The 20,411-nt window shown below is 42.3% G+C and overlaps 1 protein-coding gene across 4 annotated transcripts in view; it reads right to left on the bottom strand.

Moving 5' to 3' along the window:
* The window catches only part of SASH1 (SAM and SH3 domain containing 1), a 197,114-nt gene that overhangs the window by 125,824 nt on the left and 50,879 nt on the right, over positions 1-20,411 (bottom strand). For all 4 annotated transcript variants that reach the window (XM_046005200.1, XM_046005201.1, XM_046005202.1 and 1 more), the window contains exon 2: positions 19,830-19,958. In XM_046005200.1, the coding sequence (XP_045861156.1) occupies positions 19,830-19,958 (129 nt within the window). The remainder of the gene's footprint in view (positions 1-19,829; positions 19,959-20,411) is intronic.

Below are 20,411 nucleotides of genomic sequence, written 5' to 3' on the forward strand. Positions count from 1 at the left end.
TAAGCTGAAGGCAGATGCTTAATAACTGAGCCACCGATGTGTCCCCATTTTAACCATCTTTAAAGCAACTTTCTTTTTCTTCCATTCACGGATGCTTTAAGTGTAGCTGTAACTTATCGAAGCGTTCCCCTTGCCCAGTGCCAGCAGCTAAGCTGACACTGGTCTCTATTGCCAGGGGAGAGTGAGGTTCAGGTTGGAATTTATGTGAAAAACAAACATGGGATGCTTGCTAATCATTTCATAAGCGAACAGTAATTTTCTCAAGCCTGAAAGCCAACTCTAGCTACAATAATCCCTCTACCTTGCAAAACTGCAATTCTCCTAAATATTTTGAAATACGGTTATGCAGACATATATTCCGTGATGCCTCCACTACAAGTCGTAACGAGTCACGAGCACTGATGTTCTGTCTAGCTTCAGGCCATAAAGGGGTTTTGTAACAACATGAATTATACCAAAATGAAGATTAAGGATTAAAAAAAAAAAAAAACAACTAGTGGAGGGCATCTGGGTGGCTCAGGTGCTTAAGTGCCTTCAGCTCAAGTCATGATCTCAGGGTCCTGGGATCAAGCCCCCGCACTGGGCTCCACGCTCAGTGAGGAGTCTGCCTCTCCCTCTCCCCCGTTCCTCCCCTGGCTCGTTCTCTCTCTCTCTATAATAAATAAAATTCAAAAAAAAAAAAAAAAGGTGGAAAATCCATCAGGAGTGTAGCCTGCAAAGAAATTATTCCCATTATGGTCTTTGAGAATGAATTTGGAAATAACTAGAAACTGTAAGGGGCACTGCATGCTTCATATTAATTTCATTAAAATTTAACATAGGAAATCACTAAAAACCCAAAAGACATATTTTAAATTCCATACAGTTTCAGATGTTGCCCTGCACATGGTGAAGACCCAGTAGCGCTGAATGAAGAGAACAGTGCAACGCTGAACTACAGAGAATCCTGTCCTCGACTTTTTCATGTGTGTTTGTTCAGTGGGGGGAAAAAATTATACTGCATTTCTCCTGGACCCCAGGACACCTGGTAAAGTGCTCAATCAATACTTAGTGACTAAATCACAAGATTGCAGAGTTAACTAAAATTCGTGAAATTGCTTAAATGAAAATACAGACCCAGGAGGCAGTTTTTATGTCTGTGTCACAGATGTGTGGGCAAAGCTTTATATTACACCTCTGGGTGGCTTGTGACACTGCAGTGGGTCAAACTGGCTTACGATGAAGAACCCCCCCTCATAGCTAGCCCATGTCAGAATGCTTATTACCTCTAATGCATCGTGGTTGTTTATTACCCCATGAGGTTTCCATTTACTAAGGAATGTGACTTTACGTGCATCTTATAACTAAGACTGTCCTAGAAAGAAAATGTAATGCTGGTAATATGGTTTGTTAGTTTATAGGAAGGTATGGCTCTTGTCTCAAGAGAATTGATTGAGAACTATTCCAGATTGTAAGTAATCTCTTTGGTTATTTGGATATGCAACTGTTAAAAATATAACCATGAGCACTGCTTTCCACAACACTGTCTTTTTTTTTTTTTTAAGATTTATTTTTAATTGAGAAATTGAGAGCAAGGAGGGGGTAGAAGGAGGAGAGAGAATCTCAAGCAGACTCCCTGCTGAGCACGGAACTTGATGCAGGGCTCGATCCCAGGACCCCAACATCATGACCTGAGCTGAAATCATGAGTTGGGTCTCAACCCACTGAGCCACTCAGGTGCCCCTCGCCTATTCTTATAACAAAAGAACTCCTACCTTGATACTCTGGCAGTTTCTCATGATGGATACTCATCAAGATTACCCTACAAATACTCTCTAAACTCAGTTACCCTACCCGACCACAGGTCATTCACAACCTCCAACTGACACACGCCAGGAGGTTTTCCATAGGCAACATCCTGATGGGAGAAGCACGAGTAGCCATGTCAAGTTAAGAGTGTATTCTGTTATGGGCTGGAGAGAAAGTGACTCTCCAAGTGCCCACACTGGTCATCTAATACTGGCTTTGTAACTGCCTCTAGCAGTTCAACTTTATGAAAAGCGCAAGAAATCTCCTTCTCCTTGTCTGGTTTTAAATAGAGATTGCAGTTTTTAAGGACAAACCTGAAGTCACTTGGGTATGAAATCTCTTACATGGCCCCAAGATGATGCTGGTATAAAATGTCTCCCTTCTCTTAATCTTTTATCATTCTTTAATTCTCTTATTACTATGTTGATGGAAGTTTTCCTAGCATTTTGGACACTTTTAAGAAAATAAAACTGAACTCGAGAATTCATTTAAGCAAAAATGGAAACATGAGAACATTTAAACTCAATATTGCTATTCACATACTACTACTTACAACTCTTTATGATGGGATATTCAGTTAATAATCCTTGGCCTCTGCAAGGTACAAGCAACCATGAGGCACCAGGTACTATGGCCAATGCTCTGAAGGATACATGGACAGAAAGATGCAAATATAAGGTGCTTATAATCTGGTTGAAGGGATGAGACAAGTATGAATAATAATGCAAGGCAGAAAGAATAGGCACCATAGGAGAAGTATGCTAAAACTGCAGTGGGGATTTAGAAAAACAAGGGCCACTTCCCTTAGGGATCCAAGGAAAAGAATGCAGAGAGGTGGCTCTAGTGCAGGACACAGTGACAAGTGTCATGGGTGATCAACAGTCTACAGGCAAGGAAAGAGGTAGAAGAGAAGCAGGGACTATTTTTCTTCAAAACAAATCTGAAATGATGTGATCATGTATAAACTGCACAGCAACAAAAGCTAAAGGGGTATCTTACACCATATGCAGAAATTAACTCAAAATGGATCACAGATCTAACTGTAAGAACTAAACCTATAAAACTCTTACAAGAAAACACGGGGAAAAGGCTCATGACACTATCTCTGGCAATGATTTCTTGGAAAGGATACTAAAATCACAGGCAACAAGAGAAAAAATAGATATATTAAACTTCATCAAAAGTAAAAAATTTTTGTTCATCAATAGGCACTATTAACAGAGTGAAAGGGCAACCCAGGGAATGGGAGAACATGTTTGCAAATCATATAGTTTATAAGGGATTAATATGCAGCATATATAAAGAACTCCTACAAATCAACAACAAAAACAACCCAATTCAAAAATGGGAAAAGGACTTGAATAGATATTTCTCCAAAGAAAACAGGCACAACAAGCACATGAAAAGATGCTCAACATCATTCACCCATAGGAAGACGCAAATCAAAACCACATTAAGATACCAGTTCACATCCACTAAGATGGCTATCAGAAAGGAAGGAGAGAAGGAAAGAAAATAACAAGTGTTGGCTAGAATGTGGAGAACTGGAACCTTTGCACACTGTTGGGAGGAATGTAAAATGGTGCAACTGCTGTGGAAAACAGTATGGAGGTTCCTCAAAACAAAACATAAAACAAAAATGGAATTACCTGTTAGTTCTAGCAACTCCACTTTCAGGTGTATACCTACAAAGAACTGAGTGAGATATCTGTACACTCACAATCACAGCAGCATCACTCTCTCAATGGCCAAATAGTGGAAGCAACCCAACTGTCCACTGAGGGATTCACGGATAAATAAAATGTCACATATTCCTAGAGCGGAATATTATTTAGCCTTAGAAAAGAAGGAAATTCTGACAGATGCTACAACATGGATGAATCTTGAGGACATTATACTAAGTGAAACACACCAGTCACAGAAGAACAAATACTACAGAATTCCAATTATATGAGGTAGTTAGAGTCATCAAATCCATTGAGACAGAAAGTAGAATGGTGGCTGCTGGGGGCTGAGGGAGAGGGGAATGGGGAGCTGTAACAGGCACAGGGCTCTGGTTTTACAGGATGAAGTTTTCTGTGGATGGATTGTAGCAATGACAGCACAACCATGAGACTATACCTTATACCACCAACTGCACACTTAAAATGGTTAAGATGGTAAATTTTATATGTACTACATTCTTCTGTGAAAATTAACTTTTAACTGTAAAACTAAAAAGCTAATCTACAAAAAATTTAACCCTCCTCATTAGCACCACCCGTATGAACAATGCATTCCTAGACCTGAGAAGGACCTGTTGTCCTGGCCTCTGGACTCTCCCCAGTCCACTCTGCCTTCACTGACATTCCCAGATAGAGCCTTCTGTCTGGCCCACCCCCCAGGACCAGATCCATCCCAGACTACCTGTATTCCTAAGGCCCCCCTGTCTTAGCACTAATGTTCCACAATCACCTGTAACTTGTCCTAAAGGGAACAATGCACATGTTGGTGGTCTCTCTGCTGGGTGCTGATGGACTGGACACTGTTCTCTCTGAGCTGGAGCCCTGAATTTAGGAATATGATACCAACAGTAACACTATTTAACATAACACAGCAAGTTAAAAAACAAAACAAAACATGCCAACTGCGTTGACTGAGATCTTCTATTCTATTTCTATCTCTTGCGTTCACAAGCAGATATCACTCATCATCAGCAATGTCCACATTGAGCCTCCTAATGAGTCCTTCAGAGATGTTCCTTGAGGATTTCATAAGGTAAACATTCCAGTTAAAGGAAACAAGCCAACAAACAGAAGAGTTGCTCAACAAATTCAGATCTGACTAAAATGCTGGCTTGTGTTCAAAATGTGCATCTCCTTGGGTCGGGCCATATGAAAGGCACTCAACAATGAGAAGCATGTCTGTATGGCTTGTTCTCCAGCCCTGTTTTATCCTCTGTCTCATCCTTAAGTCAATGTGACATTGGCATAAACACATCTCCACCTAAGAAAATATCCCCAAGTTCAATGTTACCGTGGAGGCCACTACCCAGCATAAGATAGGTTGGGTTCCAAACATTACCTTGTCAATTTGCCTCTCTCTCTCTCTCTCTCTCTCTCTCTATCTCTAATGCAACATTGAGCTTTAATGTCAGGAAAAATGGGCACATTCCCAGGTCAAGCCTCACAGTCTAGTTTCTCTCATGATGTGCCAGGGTACAGAATGTAGAGCCTACCTGCCTTACAGAAAAAGTTTTACAGGAAAATGGAGTTGACATCCACTTAGAGATTTCAAGATGAATTTGCCCCTGAGGAAGTGAGCAAGGGTGCACACCTTGGAGGCGATACTGGTGGACACTTTGACCTGGGCAGTGGGGGAGGGGTAGGCTCAAGAGCAAGGATGGGTTCCAGGTGGACAGAGGGCCAGGTGGTGAGAGGAGGAAGTGAAGGCAGGAGGATATGGGAGAGGAAGGGGTGAGATGCTGAGGAGCAGATGTGAGGACAAAGGTAGCAGGTAAGCAGGACAGCTCCTTGGTATCTGCAGCAAACTAGCCCTGGAGTAGACCATGGCAGGAGTAAGGACAGCATGTTTTGTTCTTCTCTGTGCCTCTGAACCAAATATGTCTGAAGTTGGCAGTGAGGGTATGAAGGGGCATGGGCAGAAGCTGCATTTTCTCTGGTCTCCTTCCTCCTTGCTCATCCTTCTCTTTATGGTATATTCTACAATCCCGGCCACGATTTTTTGCTAATAATCTCTCTCTCACACCCACTCACCTATACAGGTACACACACACACACACACATACGATCATAGGCAGGAGGAAAGAAGTAGGACGCTAGGGCTAGAGGGACAGGCATGGAACCACCTATGTCCAGAGTGTGCGGTACAAAGAGGACATAGGAGTGAGAAGAGGCAAGGGGTAAGAGGAATATGTCCTTACCCCCACGCCCACCTGTTTGAGCATCTGCTCATTGGCTGAAAGATGTGTCAACTAGAGACTTTCAGTCCAGCCATAATCTGGGCAGAATCCACTACCACCTCCTAGCCTGTGAAGAGATACTACTGGTTCTCTCACGAGTCTCATCCAGCTTCCAGCATTTGCATTACTACCATTTTCCCCTCTCTGCCATTCTGCAGTTCCATGCGATCTTACTGGGGGCTCTGCTGTGAAAGGAGGCTGCCATCTTGGAGTTGACTGTCATATGGCATACACAGAACACCCAACAGGAGAGCTGGCCCAAGCAACCACATGACAGGGGAGGTGGGAGGGTATGCCAGTTTGAAAAGAACTGGAATATGAAATGTACCATCCAGTTTCTATGAAGACTGTCCTCCTTGGATCCTGGACTTTCACACTTCAATACCCATTTTAAGACAGCTTATCCCTCAGAACCATTAAAAAAAAATAGATACAAAGCCAAGTTTAAGCATGAAAGAGATTTCTTTTTTATTATCAAATATACTTTCATTGGGAGCCATTTCTCCTCTAATCAGAAGTTTGATTCTCTTAACATATTTTATGTTTTTATTAGCCAATGGATTCATTCTGTAATAAGGGCACTCTTTTCCCAGAACTACATGTTTCAAAATTTTCTTGCTTAAAAGATTCATGCTTATTTTAAAACCAAGAGGGCATTAAGAAAGTCTGGCTTTTGGAGGACAGGTATCCAAATATCCCAAAGTGCCCAGCTATTGCCATAAATTCAATCCAGAAATATTTATTGATCACTTACTACATTCTTGGAACTGTACAGGCTAGCCACAGAGTTACAGTAGTGAACAACGTTATTATATACTCACTACAGAAAGATGAAAACAATACAAAGTACCATGGAATGCTGGGATTAGATGATAGTAAACACTGCATTTGTGAGTATACTAAAATCAGTGAATTGTACGCTTAAAATTTTGAGTGGATTTCGGGGCATGTGAATTTCATCTCAGTATAAAGTCATTTATTAAAAGCCCTATGGATGTGTACTGAAGAGAGCCAAAATGTACTCATGCTTTCCCATGATAAGCATTCAATAAATGTTTTGTAAAGAACACAATCAGCTGTAGTTTAATTAAAACAAAGTATCTACTTGGAAAAACAATATATATCTATAACCTTGGTCATTACTGTAGTTGGCACTATCATTCAAACTGTAAGTGCCCTTATGAGTTCAGCCCTGTTAAATTCACCTAAAGCTTAGTTAGCTGTTTACTTCTGCTGGTCCAGCTTATGGCATAGCATGAGCTGAGCAATTACACAAGATTTGTCCCGATTACTCAGAAGCCCGCCTTTCAGTTGACTTCATGTTGTAGTGCCCTGGCCAGAGCCCGAGGGACTCTGGCTCCTCCAAACCAGTTCAGCTAAGCCTTCCAACCACCAAGCATGGCCACCGTAACCTTCTCTGTTTTCCTGCTGCTTAACGTAGCTCCACATGAACGGATGAAAAGCTAGAATATGCTGTAGGCAGATCTGTATCGCCCACTTATGACTGTGACTAACAGAATCTTGTCCTTGGCTGTCTTGTTCCATTGCAACATGAACTTCCTCATGATACTAATAGCTTCCTCATGGCACCAAATATGTTACTGAAACACACCAGAGATCCAGTAAATGTTGTTTTTGTTTTGCTGATTTTACCAAATCCCTGCATTCACTTTCAGGAAGAATACTGAAAACCATTATTTAGCCATTTCTCAAACAGTTATTCTATAACACACTAAAATTACAATATCATAAACCCTCTAATACTGGGTTATTCTGCTAAATATACTGAATATAGAGTAATTATATTAATGTATGGTAGAATGTCTCGTGTTATTTTTACCTTCTTGAATTTAATTTTCCTAAAGTCTAGGATCCCTTGTGTTCCATAACAATGTAGGGAATATAATTTTAAGAGATTATTTTTAATTCTGGATTGCCCACAGAATCTATAAAGCTGCTTGCCCCTGTTCTAAATAGTCCAGGTTGTTGAGCTTTTTGAGGTCTTCTGCCTACTTTTTCAATGTCTTGTCTCTTCATTTACTTCATACCACTATCCAACGACTGTCTCAAGCAGCTAGTCTACTCTCTTTTAATTTGCTGCTTCAGTTCTGCCCTAGGTAAAACATGTCTGTTTGTCTGTAAGCATTTATTTCTGTGTACACAAAAAGAAGAGAAATTAAGGTGTGGAAAGAGAATAAGTAGAAAATAATTCCAGAAAACTATTTAAAAGCTGATGGCTGGGATACCTGGGTGGCTCAGAAGTTGGGCGTCTACCTTCGGCTCCAGTCATAATCTCCAGGTTCTGGGATCAAGTCCCATGTCGGGCTCCTACCTCAGTGGGGAGCCTGCTTCTCCCTCTCCTCTCCCTCTGCCTGTCCCCCTGTTTGTGCACACACTCTCTCTCTCTCTCCCAGTCTGTCTCTGTATCTCTCTCAAACAAATAAATAAAATCTTTATAAATAAAAAAAATAAAACCTAATGGTTTATGGACACATTAAAAGATATTCGATATCACTACTGATCAGGGAAATGCAAATCAAAACCACAATGAGATAGCGCCTCACACCACTCAGAATGGCTGGTATCAAAAAGACATGAAATAACAAGTGTCGGCAAGGATGTGGAGAAAAAGAAACCCTCGTGCACTGTTGATGGGAAGGCAAACTGGTACAGTCACCCTGGAAAACGGTATGGAGGATTCTCAAAAATTAAAAAGAGAAATACTGTTATGATGCAGTCCCTTACACTACTGGGCATTTACTCAAAGAAAACAAAAACACTAATTCCAAAATGTTTACACCTCTATTTACAGCATTATTTACAACAACCAAAATACAGAAGCAGCCCAAGTACTGGACAGATGCATGGATAAAGAGAATGTGACATACATATGTGTCTGTATCTATGCCTATGTCTACATATATATACACAAGGGAAAATTACTCAGCCATTAAAAAAAAAGGATGAGATCTGGCCATTTGCAACAACATGGATGGACCTACAGGTGTTATGCTAAGTGAAATAAGTCAGAGAAAGACAAATACTGCATGATCTCACTTACATGTAGAATCTAAAAAAAAAACAAAGTAAATGAACAAACAAAACAAACAGACTCTTAAATACAGAGGATAAACGTGGTTGTGGAGGGGCAGTGAGTGGGGGGATAGGTAAAAGAGATAAAGGGAAGTAAGAAGTACAAACATCCAGTTATAAATAAGTTAGTCACAAGGATGAAAGTACAGCATAGGGAATGCAGTCAATAACAGTGTAATAACGCTGTACAGTGACACACGGTAACTACACTTGTCATGGTGAGCACTCCATAAGGCATGGAGTTTACAAATCACTATGCTATACACCTGAAACTAATATAATATTGTATGTCAATATATTTCAATAATAACTTTTTAAATAAAAAAAAACCCTAACTGTTCAGAATAATTATTTTTGGTAAGTGAGTATTAGGAGACTTTAAAATTCTACTTGAAAGAATTTTGTAGGTTTCTTTTTTCAATTTTTTTTACGAGTCTATTGTTGTAATTCGTATAATAAAAATGATTTTATATTATGTTTTTTATATTTTATATTATGCCTTATAATATTGTGCTATTACACTTTCACTTTCATATTATTATTACCCAAGCACATAATCTAATCTGTAACTCAAGATCCACATTTTTCAGGAAGAAGACTGAGAAAAATCTTGAGAGTAAAAAGCAAGGTTAGCGAGTTGCCTGGGGCGATTCAGAGATTTGGCACTGACCTCCGGCTTCAAACCCCTTTCTGGATACTTACTAGCTGCTTGACTTTAGACAAGTCCTATTTTTATGATTATTACTCTTATCAGTAATTAGTATTTCTTATAAATTTGAGGTCTTACCCTCTTTTTTTTTTTTTTTTTAAATACTTTTTTATTTATTTGACAGAGAGAAATCACAACTAGGCAGAGAGGCAGGCAGAGAGAGAGGAGGAAGCAGGCTCCCTGCAGAGCAGAGAGCCCGACGCGGGGCTCGATCCCAGGACTCTGGGATCATGACCTGAGCTGAAGGCAGAGGCTTTAACCCACTGAGCCACCCAGGCGCCCCAGTAATTAGTATTTCTTAAAAAAAATTGTATTTCTAAGATAAATAACAAAAATGATAATTGTTACACATGTTCACTGATCTCTAACCTGTCCCCATGCATTCTGCTGAGGGTGCTGCAAACATTACCTTTATTTTGTCTTCACCACAATCTGGTGCAGAAACCCTGTCATCCCCCTCAGGCAGTGCCTGGACCGAGACTCCAGGCAGTGACTATCCAGGAGGGTGGGCAAGGTGGTCTGAGTCTGGGTCTTCTCTTCCAGGCAATACAGCCTCCCTTTGGGAGAATTCGTTTCTGCCTCGGCCCACTGAATATCGTAAGATCACTAATATTCATCTCATAGGGTTATTAAAATAACTAAATCAGATAGTAGATGTGGATGCCTCATAAACTCCAATGGACTTTTAAAAATGTCATTATTGTTATAATTATCAGCATAATTATTATTATGGTCTCTCGTACTGGATTCACCCTGACTTTCTAGTTACTGGCAGTACTCTAGTGAGGCAGATAAAGTACACTGAGTGACATGTTAAGTCATGCTGTGAGCAGCCGTGCAGAATAGCCTAATTGATAAGTATCCTAATATCACCAGCATTTAAAAGATTCATCAAAAATATTAAACAGGAGGGGCGCCTGGGTGGCTCAGTCGGTAGAGCATCCGACTCTTTGTTTCGTCTTAGGTCATGATCTTGGGGTCATGCAGTTGAGCTCCACGTCGGGCTCAGCGCTCTGCCCAGAGTCTACTTGAGAGTCTCCCTCTCCCTCTCCTTCTGCCCACATCCCCCTCCCCCTGCTCGCACCACTCGCTCTCTCTCTCCCTCCCTCTCTCTAAAATAAGACCTTTACATAAAAAATATATTAAAGAGTATGTTTTTCCTTATGTTAAAATTCTCCTTTAGGAAGGTTTAAATCTTCATGAGTCAAGCAATGAATTCCAATGAAGAATTCAGATAAAATACCAAAAGAGATTCCAGAAGATGAACGAGATCAAAGGAGTATATTGGAAGAGTAAAACCCACACCCTAAGGACAAAGGACATACACATGCAAACAAAAATAACCCTTTGAAATCAGAGCTGGAAATTCTGTCTTCCTCTTGACATCTCTGTTAAGAAGCCATGCCTTGGCTGTGGCACACATTAAAAAAATAAAACACACCCCCACAAACACATCCAGATGTTCACGAATATTCATGATGTGGCTTCCAATCTGGTTTGGGCTTGCCCTTGCTTTATTTTTGATTAAGTTCCACCAGCTTCTGCTGGGGCCCATGAGATGGATAGCACTGCTGTAGCACAAATTTAGAGAATCTTCGTATGGTAAATAATTGCAGAAAGTCTCTCAAACTATCCCTATAAATAAATGATTTGTGCACAAAGCCCAGAGCAGACAGACATGAAGAAACTGGCTTAGTCTGGAGCCTGAACTCGAATGTCATTGCTGCAGTTGATAAATTAAACCTCCATGTCTACTACCCAGGCTGTTATGTCAGGGGTTAAAAAAAGGGGTCTTTATGTTAAAAAAAGAAAGAAAAGGCTAGAAACTACTGTTCTCTTTTGAATAATATAATGGGACATGAAAGGAAACAGAGATGCATTTTCCAAAGCCACCAAATTAGTTTGTGTCCTTCCAGATACCCAAATGTTTGAAAAGCCAGAAGCCTGACAGGATCAGCTGCATTGAAGACATCAGCTCAACATTGCACCATCTCGCTTTCTTCTACTTAAAATAAAATTCTCAAAACTTCCAAATTGAAGCTCCAGATTAAAAAAAAAAAAAATACTGCTGAAATGGATGTATGATTTTTTTTTTTTAAAAGTAGGCTCCACACCCAGCGTGGATCCTAACACAGGACTTAAACTCAAGACCTTGAAATCAAGACCTAAGGCAGCTGCTTAACCAACTGAACCACCCAGGCTCCCCTGTGATGTTCTTTTTAGAAGAGGCTCAGATCAATACGATGTGGGAAACAGAGGCACAGGGAAATGCAGATAAAACTAAACGTCCTTTTAACCTGCAGCCATTGACAAATCCTTGAGGTGGGCAGCGTGTAACCTTCCTGCAGGAAGCTCCCAACCACCTTCCTATTAATGCTTTGCTGGAGGGAAAAACAACCCTGTTTGACAAAGATAGGCCTCAGACATCCCTAGCGTCTTCTTTAGCATTTGAAATTCCTTTCCGATGTCCCTTATCTTTACTTCCCCCCAACCCCAAATTATATAATCACTTGTTCCTCACAATCCCAGATCAATAGGCAGCAGGCAGCAGCCTCTTTCTGCCCATGGATTCTGCCCACAGGTCCTGGCCCCTTGCCTCAAGAATTCGTTCTTGACCATAGGCTCATCAAATATACAGGGCCCAAGCCTCTCCGTCCTCAGTCACGCCAGTGCACTGGAGCTACACTGAGACTGGTCTAAAGTCCGGACCAACGGGTCAGGAGGCCAAGGGCTGCTGTGTGTGGCGACACCAGCAGAGGCTCCTGGTTTGGCCCCAGGTGACTCCCTGCCTGGGCCCTGCCCCTGTCTAATCTCATTTCAGACCCCCAACACTAAACAGAGCCTAGAAGGACAGGTGGGCCGCTTGGCCTGAGATACTCAGTCTTCACCAGAGGCCTTAAATTCAGACCTTTGATGATGACATCATTATAGCATTATAGATCCAGCCACAAAACCCACTCAGGCCCTGAAAATAAACATGCATCATACTCCTTTACATTTTGTCTGAAGGCAAGACCATACTGCCTCTAGCGTGCTACAAATTCACACGTTTAAACAGCCTATAATTCCCTTGGCATATGCACAAATAAATTACACGTCACTCTCCCACGTTAAAAGTGCTTATGTGTTAAAATGTAAACATTTGGATGCTGCTACAGTTTTGGGGACCTGAGGCTGACATCCCAGGGCTCCAGAAAGGCACATGGTGGTGTGGGGGTGGGTGGCTCGCTCCACTATGAAACGTCCAGATTCCGAAAACAGGAATGCTCCTTTCCCCTCTCAAAGGCTGACCACACCCTTCCAAACCCAGCTTCTGCCATCAAAGTGGCCTCACTGACTTGAATTCCTTGGCTTTTTTCCCCAGTTACAGCCAATGTGATTAACATTTAGGAATTCTCTGTTGTATGTAAATGAAAACAACCACAAAGCTCAGACTTCTTTCCCTTTCTGGCAAACATTTGTATTCTGAGTAAGATGCTATTTTGGTTTTTAATCCCCTAGGTATATTGTGTTTTATAAAATGCAAACAAACAAAACAGTAATTTCTCAATGCTCAGGAGCAAAAAAGAAGCTGATGCTGTTGAACCTTATTTGAAAGACCTGATGAAGAAATCCTGCCTTGTAGACGGTTATATCACATATGACGCATCTAAACTGTTCCCAAATTATACAAGAGTCGACGAGGTTTCTAAGTGTAAAAGGACAGATGCATGACTAAATGACAAGCGGCCCAGGATGCCGAGATCCAATCTGGCAGCCGAGAGATCGGTTCCTGTCCATCCGTGTTAGCGCAGTGCAGTGCACAAAAACGCTGACTAAATGGCTACTGGGCATCGGACTATAAATGCGACTTTGTCTGAGAGGAGCCAGAGCAGAGAACTGTATCACCATGGGGCTTAAGACACAATGCCTCAGTGTATTTTGTCATCAAGTATGTGAATCGCGCAGCAGAACGTAGCTCAGACCCAACGTCTAATGCCCACTGTTTTTGCCTGCAATCTGCAAATCACCAGTAGCTCCAAACTGGCAAGTCCTATCCTTGAAGACAAAATGAAACCAAACAAAAACAAATGCTTTTCAGAGCAACAGTTGGGGCTTTAGCAATGGAATATCTAAACTCGGGACACCCTGCCAAGGCCACACCACACAGATCACACTGCCACCCTTTGCAAGAGAGAATACGGGTCCAGGGAGAACATTTGCCTTCTGAACTTCCACGCTCCTGGGGCGGGCCGCATTCCCTCCAAACACCTGCAACCTATGCACTCAGGTGGGGGCAACATCGACTTCCCTCATCATTTCCTGGAATCCTCAGGCAGCACAGGAAACCTGTTTTCCACGTGTTTTGCTGTCTCTAGCGAGTAACAAAAGAGAAGTCGATAAAACAACACGGCCCACTCTTTCCCCCCAGACAGAGTTTGGACTAAGTCTGCCCATGTGGAACCACAAGTTCACCTTGACCCAGCAGCCAGCTGTTGCAAAATGGCAATTATTTTTGTTTTGTCTTGTGAATGGTGATGAATCAGAACATCCTATCTTTTTGTATCATTAATAATCCAAGGACCTGTGAAAGAAGACCATGCATCTTTTTCTCCACATCATTTTTATCTTAGGTTTCAGCCATGGTAAACTTCTTGTATTGCCTTAACGGCCACATTTTCTCTCCTAATTTTTGATCTTTGTGAAAACTGGAACCTCTGCCTTAAGTTCTTCTGCACTGTCCACCCCCATCCCCAAATCAGGTTAACATTCTGCGTCCTTAATGAGTGGGCTTGGGTATCACCTCTTGCAGGAAGCCTTTCCTGACTTTCCTACCCTGGGCCAGGGGCTCTTCTCTGTACCCCAGAACAGCATTTTTATAATCTGTTTACTTGTCTAATGCCCCCAACTAACCTGTGACCTCTTTGTGGATGGGGAAAACATCTTTTACCGGTCTTTCTAGAAAGGCAAAATCTCAGATATAGACTTAATGTTCATAAATTATTGAAAAATAATTATATAATAAATGAACTCAACATATACTAATCACACACCTCTTACACACCATGCACTGTTCCCTATGTTGGGATGCAGAAGTGACCAAAACAGACCAACAAAAATCCCTGAACTCAACACGGATTTGCCGGGAAGGGATTGAGGGAACTTGGCGGGGTTGTTAACTATGTCCTGTATCACGCTAGCATGTGCATGGCATGGATACATTCTCTTGACAAAATCATACAGCTGAGAACTGTACATTTCAATATGCAAAAAGAACTTTGCAAAAACAACAATAATCAAGTGGGCGTGGGGAGTAAGGGTAACATAAGGATGTTGAAATGCTAACAACTGTAGAAGCTGGGTGAGAGGCACGGAAGTTTGTTACAGTATGCTGTTTATGTATGTTTAATATCAAAAAGCTAAAGAACCTGTGTACTCCTATGAATACATGTTAATGAAGCATGAGTAACGGATAGTCTTCAGTGGTACCAGAAGGGTTTTGAACTAGGAATAAAAAGGAAAGAACATAAATGAACAGTCACAGGCATTCATCATGATGTGCAAGGTGCTTTGTAGCAATTTTCTCACTTAATCCTCACAAAACCTTTATGGGATATTTTTATCCCCACTGTGTAGATGGGAAAGCTGAGGCTGAGGGAGGTTATACAACTTGCAGGTAAACACAACAGTCAGAACTGGGCCCCGAGTCCAACAGGGTTTCCCTTTGCCACTGCACCAAGCGAGGGCGGGGGAGGTGGGACTCCCGCTGGGGCTGGGGCAGTGCAGTCTGAAGAAGGGCTGAGAAGAACCACTAGTCATGACAGATCCCACTCTTCCTGCCTCTAATGAGGCCAGAATTACATCCAAAGAGGTTAGACTATTAAAATTTCAAGGAACAGGGGCGCCTGGGTGGCTCAGTCATTAAACGTCTGCCTTTGGCTGAGGTCATGATCCCAGGGTCCTGGAATCGAGTCCCGCATCAGGCTCCCTGCTCCAGGAAGCTGGCTTCTCCCTCTCCCACTCCCTCTGCTGTGATCCCTCCCTCGGTTTGTCTCTCTCTGTCAAATAAATAAATAAAATCTTTAAAAAATTTTTTTTAAAAATTTCAAGGAACAATAATTCCACCCCGGAACTCTTCCTATACCATCGGCAACAGCTGTGACGTCACATCTGTCTGTTATAATATGCAATATTTTCACTTACACCCCTGGTCCTTGAAGACCTGTGTTGAGTCTCCACCTGGGCTCCCATTTCCTGGTGCACATGTAGAGGGGATCACGACTGGCACAGAGCTCAAGATGGGCTTGGGCTGACATTTGTCAGTAGGGTCCCCCTAAAAGTAAGGGACTCCTTTGTCATGGCTGAATTGCACCGACAACCACACACACTTGTTTTCTGTCCAACACCCAGACCGACTCAAAACCTCACAGATGCCGAGGAAGCTGATATGGCCGGTCATAATTGCCCACCTTGCCTGTGTCCCTCTCCTGGCCGCTGTGTCACTTTGACAGATGTCGGATTTAGCATCACTAGAGATGGGCCCATTATGGACTTGAAAAGCTGTATCATTTCCAAATGCAGACTTGCCCAGCCAAAATAACAGGCAGTGCTCAGGGACGTGCCAAATGGGTGGAAATATGGGCAGCTTTCCTGCTGTTCACAAGCACTCATGTCCCAGTCCCCAACAGAGGCAAAGGCCGGGGTCCAGACATACTGTTCCTTTAGGGCCTGTTTGGTGCTAAATAAAAACTCTCCATAGTTATAAATTTGAATCATAATCCCTGTTTATACTGTTGAACGTTCAACCATCTGTACTCTCTGTTGCCTTCATCTAAACTAATCAGCCCCGCAAACACTTTATCAAAGAAGTGCTTTATGCTAGTAGGGATCCGGGTGATTAGGTCCTGGAAAAGTAGCTTGATATTCAGTCCAGAAAGTTAATTACTAACATAATTATCAAAACCTTATATTTTTCAGGATTAAGTCAAGCCTCGCTGACTAAATGGGCAGGATGCCTTTTTGATTGGTTGGTTCTCTGATTGACATGTAATTAGCTCTTAAAGACAATGCATTTCTTGACTTTTAAAGCCAAACACAAATATCTAGATACCTATTCTATCTGTAGAACATTCTTTCAGTTGCCAAAATTCACCAAAAGAATCTGAAATGAAATGAAGTCATAAACTGATTCAACCCATCGTTCAAAACTCTGTATTCAAGGCTGTCTCTGAATGATTTTTCTACAGCAGACACAACAAACTTAACGCTACTTTTTTTCTGTATAAAAGGCGGAGAACCTGGGTAACTCAGTAGGTTAAGCGTCAGACTCTTGATTTCTGCTCAGATTGTGATCTCAGGGTCATGAGCTCAAGCCCCGTGTCTAGCTCTGAGCTGTGCGGAGCCTGCTTAGGATTCTACCCAACCCCTACTCCCTCTACTCCCCCAGTCTCTCCACTCCAGCTGTTGCGTTCTCTTGCGGGGTGGTGGGGGGGGGGGCTTTAGGCTTCCACTGTATTCCTCTTACTGCTTTTGGTGGATTATTTCTTTTCCAAGCCACCTCAATTCAGCTTTCACTGGACTGCTTATCGACACCAAAAGGAGTATAATGTTGCAGGTCCTCAGACACAAAGCTGTTCCAATAGTAAAATGGGGAAGAAGTTTGTCTACTTGTCTGAAAGTGGAATAATATGCAATAAAATAATGAAAAATAAAATAACATAACATAACATAAAGAAAAATAATGCAATAAAAGGAGCATCATGGACTGAAAGTTTCAGCTTCTTAAGAAAATGAGTTCCCATCAGGATTCTCTCTGGGATGAGCTAACCACCATAGGACAGAACTTGCAATATGTCGCCAGTGTTGCATAGGTGGCCTGAAAGAATGACGGATGACCTTACGCACATCTCACATGGACTTCTAGACTCTCCTGAACCATGTGAATGACATATGGGACACATGGCATCTAACCTGGCATTCAGCAGTTCGAGAACTCCCCTTGACCTCTCCAACTTGCCTGCAATTTCATAGAAAGGAGTCTGAATATGCCCATCTGGGATCTTACTTTTTTCATGAACTACTGTTTAAAGGATGAACAAAGTTTCCAGCCTGGCTCGAATGAGCTCCCATCAATTTTACCCACCACCACATTCCTGCACCTTGGATGAGAACTAATTAAGCTCATGTGGTGGGTTTTTTTTTCTTCCCCAGACTGTCTTTTGTAGCTCTGGAACAGAGCACACCAAATTAAGCCCATCTGTCTAAATGGGAAGAAGTTATTTATCCCACTGCCAACCAGGCTTTCTTTCCTATGCAGATGCTGCCTTCCAAGGTTCCCAAACACCTTGCGGTGGTGATGGTAACCCCAACTCAACCAGCTAGACCTCTGGGAGAGCAACTGCATCAAGGATCATGCGCTAATCCATAGCAAGCATTTCCTTGCAAGGCAAAATATCCAAAGAAGCCACAAAGTATGCTACCAGACTATCATTCAAGGTCAAAATTACAATATCCAAGAGTTAAGTTTAATTTCAGTGGCATCTTCTGCCACATAAGGTTACCTCTGTTGAAAAGGAAGAAGCAACTCTGCTGCTCGCACAGGCCAGAGGACAAAGTCATAGGAAAGATGCCCTGGGCAATGATGACGCCCACACGCCTGCATGGGTGCCAATGTCAGGCTCCCAGGATGATGGCTCTCAGCCCCCAACTGATGCTTCTCAGCTCAATCAACTCAACTGTAGTAACTCCCACCACTGCCGACTGCTCAGAAAGCAAACAAAAAGGAAAGAGAATCAGTAAGTATCTGACAGTCATGATATACTGTTACTCCTGACCTGAAGAATCTTCACTTAGGCTGAGTTAAGGAAAGAAATTAAAGTCCACAGGAACACCAGAGTCTCACTATAGAAGTGAAGAATGTCCACTTGCAGAAAACAGAGGTGCCTAAACTAGTTGGTGGGTCTGTTATGTAAGAGGTGCTTTATAGCAGAAAACGAATTATTAATAAATGAATTCTTTGTTCCGAGTTTCTTAATTATTGTTTTTTCTTTAATGCCTACCCTAAGTAGATTTATGGAAATTAAATAAATAAAGACTTGATTGAATCAGCAGTATTCAAACTGTTTTGAAAGGCAGAGATACTTTTTTTTTTTTTTAAGATTTTATTTATTTATTTGACAGACAAGAGATCACAAGTAGGCAGAGAGTGAGGAGGAAGCAGGCTCCCTGCCGAGCAGGAAGCCCGACTCTGGGCTTGATCCCAGGACCCTGGGATCATGACCCGAGCTGAAGGCAGAGGCTTTAACCCACTGAGCCACCCAGGTGTCCCTAAAGGCAGAGAGACTCTTATTCAAAACAGATCCATGTGGTCCTTCCTCCCCCACCAATATATAAAAGATAGTCAAAAGGATTTGGTCTGGATGAGGAGACATTCCAGAAGGGGTCCTGAGGTCAGCATAGTGAAATAAAACAATGTGAAAGGCACTGAACTGGTATGGATCCAAATAGAATATATGATGAAAATTTAAGTAAATAAGCACAGAAACTTCAGTAAGATTTTTTGTACCAAATGCACAACATGGAAACATTAGCACACATATGGGTTACAAAGAGAGACCTAAGCTATTTATTTACTATTTATCACATGCAAGTTCAAATGCAGCATTAATCCAAAATGGTCTTCATGAAACAGCCAAATGAATTTCAACACCTGAGTACAAGGACAGAGCCATGAAAAATGGTGATTATGAAGGTCTTAATGACATGTAAGAACTATAATAAAATATTAAGTAATAAAGCAAGAATTATATTGCTGACGTAAAAATGCCGAGAAAAACACTGAGCAGGAATCTGCTAAAATACCAACACAGTAACTACCAAGTGAGAAATTAGGGTGGTTTCTGGCTTCTTTAAATTCTATTTTGTTTAAGGAAGGAAGGGAGAAAAGAAGGCAGGAAAAATCTAACCTAGACATTCTTTGGGCTTAGAGGCCATAAAAATGTAGTATACACTGGCCAACAGTGAAAACACTTGTCACTTAAGTTAAAACATAAAATTTAGTCTTTTCATGACTATAAAGATTGGGTCGTGCCATCCCAGCCAATACCCAATTCATCTGATGGCCACAGAGCTAGATGATTCAGCCTCTGGGACCTGACCTTTGTGCCCTGATCTAGCACCGCAGCTTACAGAGGGATGCTCCAGGCACAACCAGGACCGCTAGAAGGCCTGGAGGGCAGGCGGGATCAGGGGCAGGACACAGAGCAGCCCAGAAGCATATTCCCAGACCCACCCACTCACCACATCCAGGTCCTGGGAAACCCGCCGCTTCCGGAGCTCCTCCATCCTCTCGCACACATCGGAGAAACAGGTGTTGTAATAATCTGCATACTGTTGTGCCAGGTCATCGATGTTTCCCAGCGAGCCGTCCTGGGGGTGAGGAGAGCAGGAGGAAGACATAGGAAGAGAACAAAGGCAGTCAGTCCACCTGCAAAAAGACCCACCGCTTCCCGCCCCCACTCTCCATGTATTTGCCCTATTCACGGCTGGTATTCATTATGCTGTGAGCATGCGCCAGGCTAACTTTCACACGTGACACCGCTTAACCCTCAGGCTACCTGCTGGATGCCCGACCTGTTCCTCACTGTGCGGAGGAACACACAGTAGGTCACTGAAGGTGAGCGACCACCCAAGGGTTCCAAGGTTAACAAACAGAGAAACCAAGCCTCCAGCCCAGGACTGCCTGGTGCTGAGGCCATGGTCTTGAACTCACACCTGCCTGCCTGGCAGGGCTCAGAAACCCTTAAGGGAGCACCTGCCGAGAAGGCACTGTGCAGGGGAGAGGCTCCCTAAGGCCCAATCAGTGGCTGCACCAGAACCCCC

Source organism: Meles meles, chromosome 5 (assembly GCF_922984935.1).
Source record: "Meles meles chromosome 5, mMelMel3.1 paternal haplotype, whole genome shotgun sequence".
In the NCBI taxonomy this organism is placed as follows: Eukaryota; Metazoa; Chordata; class Mammalia; order Carnivora; family Mustelidae; genus Meles; species Meles meles.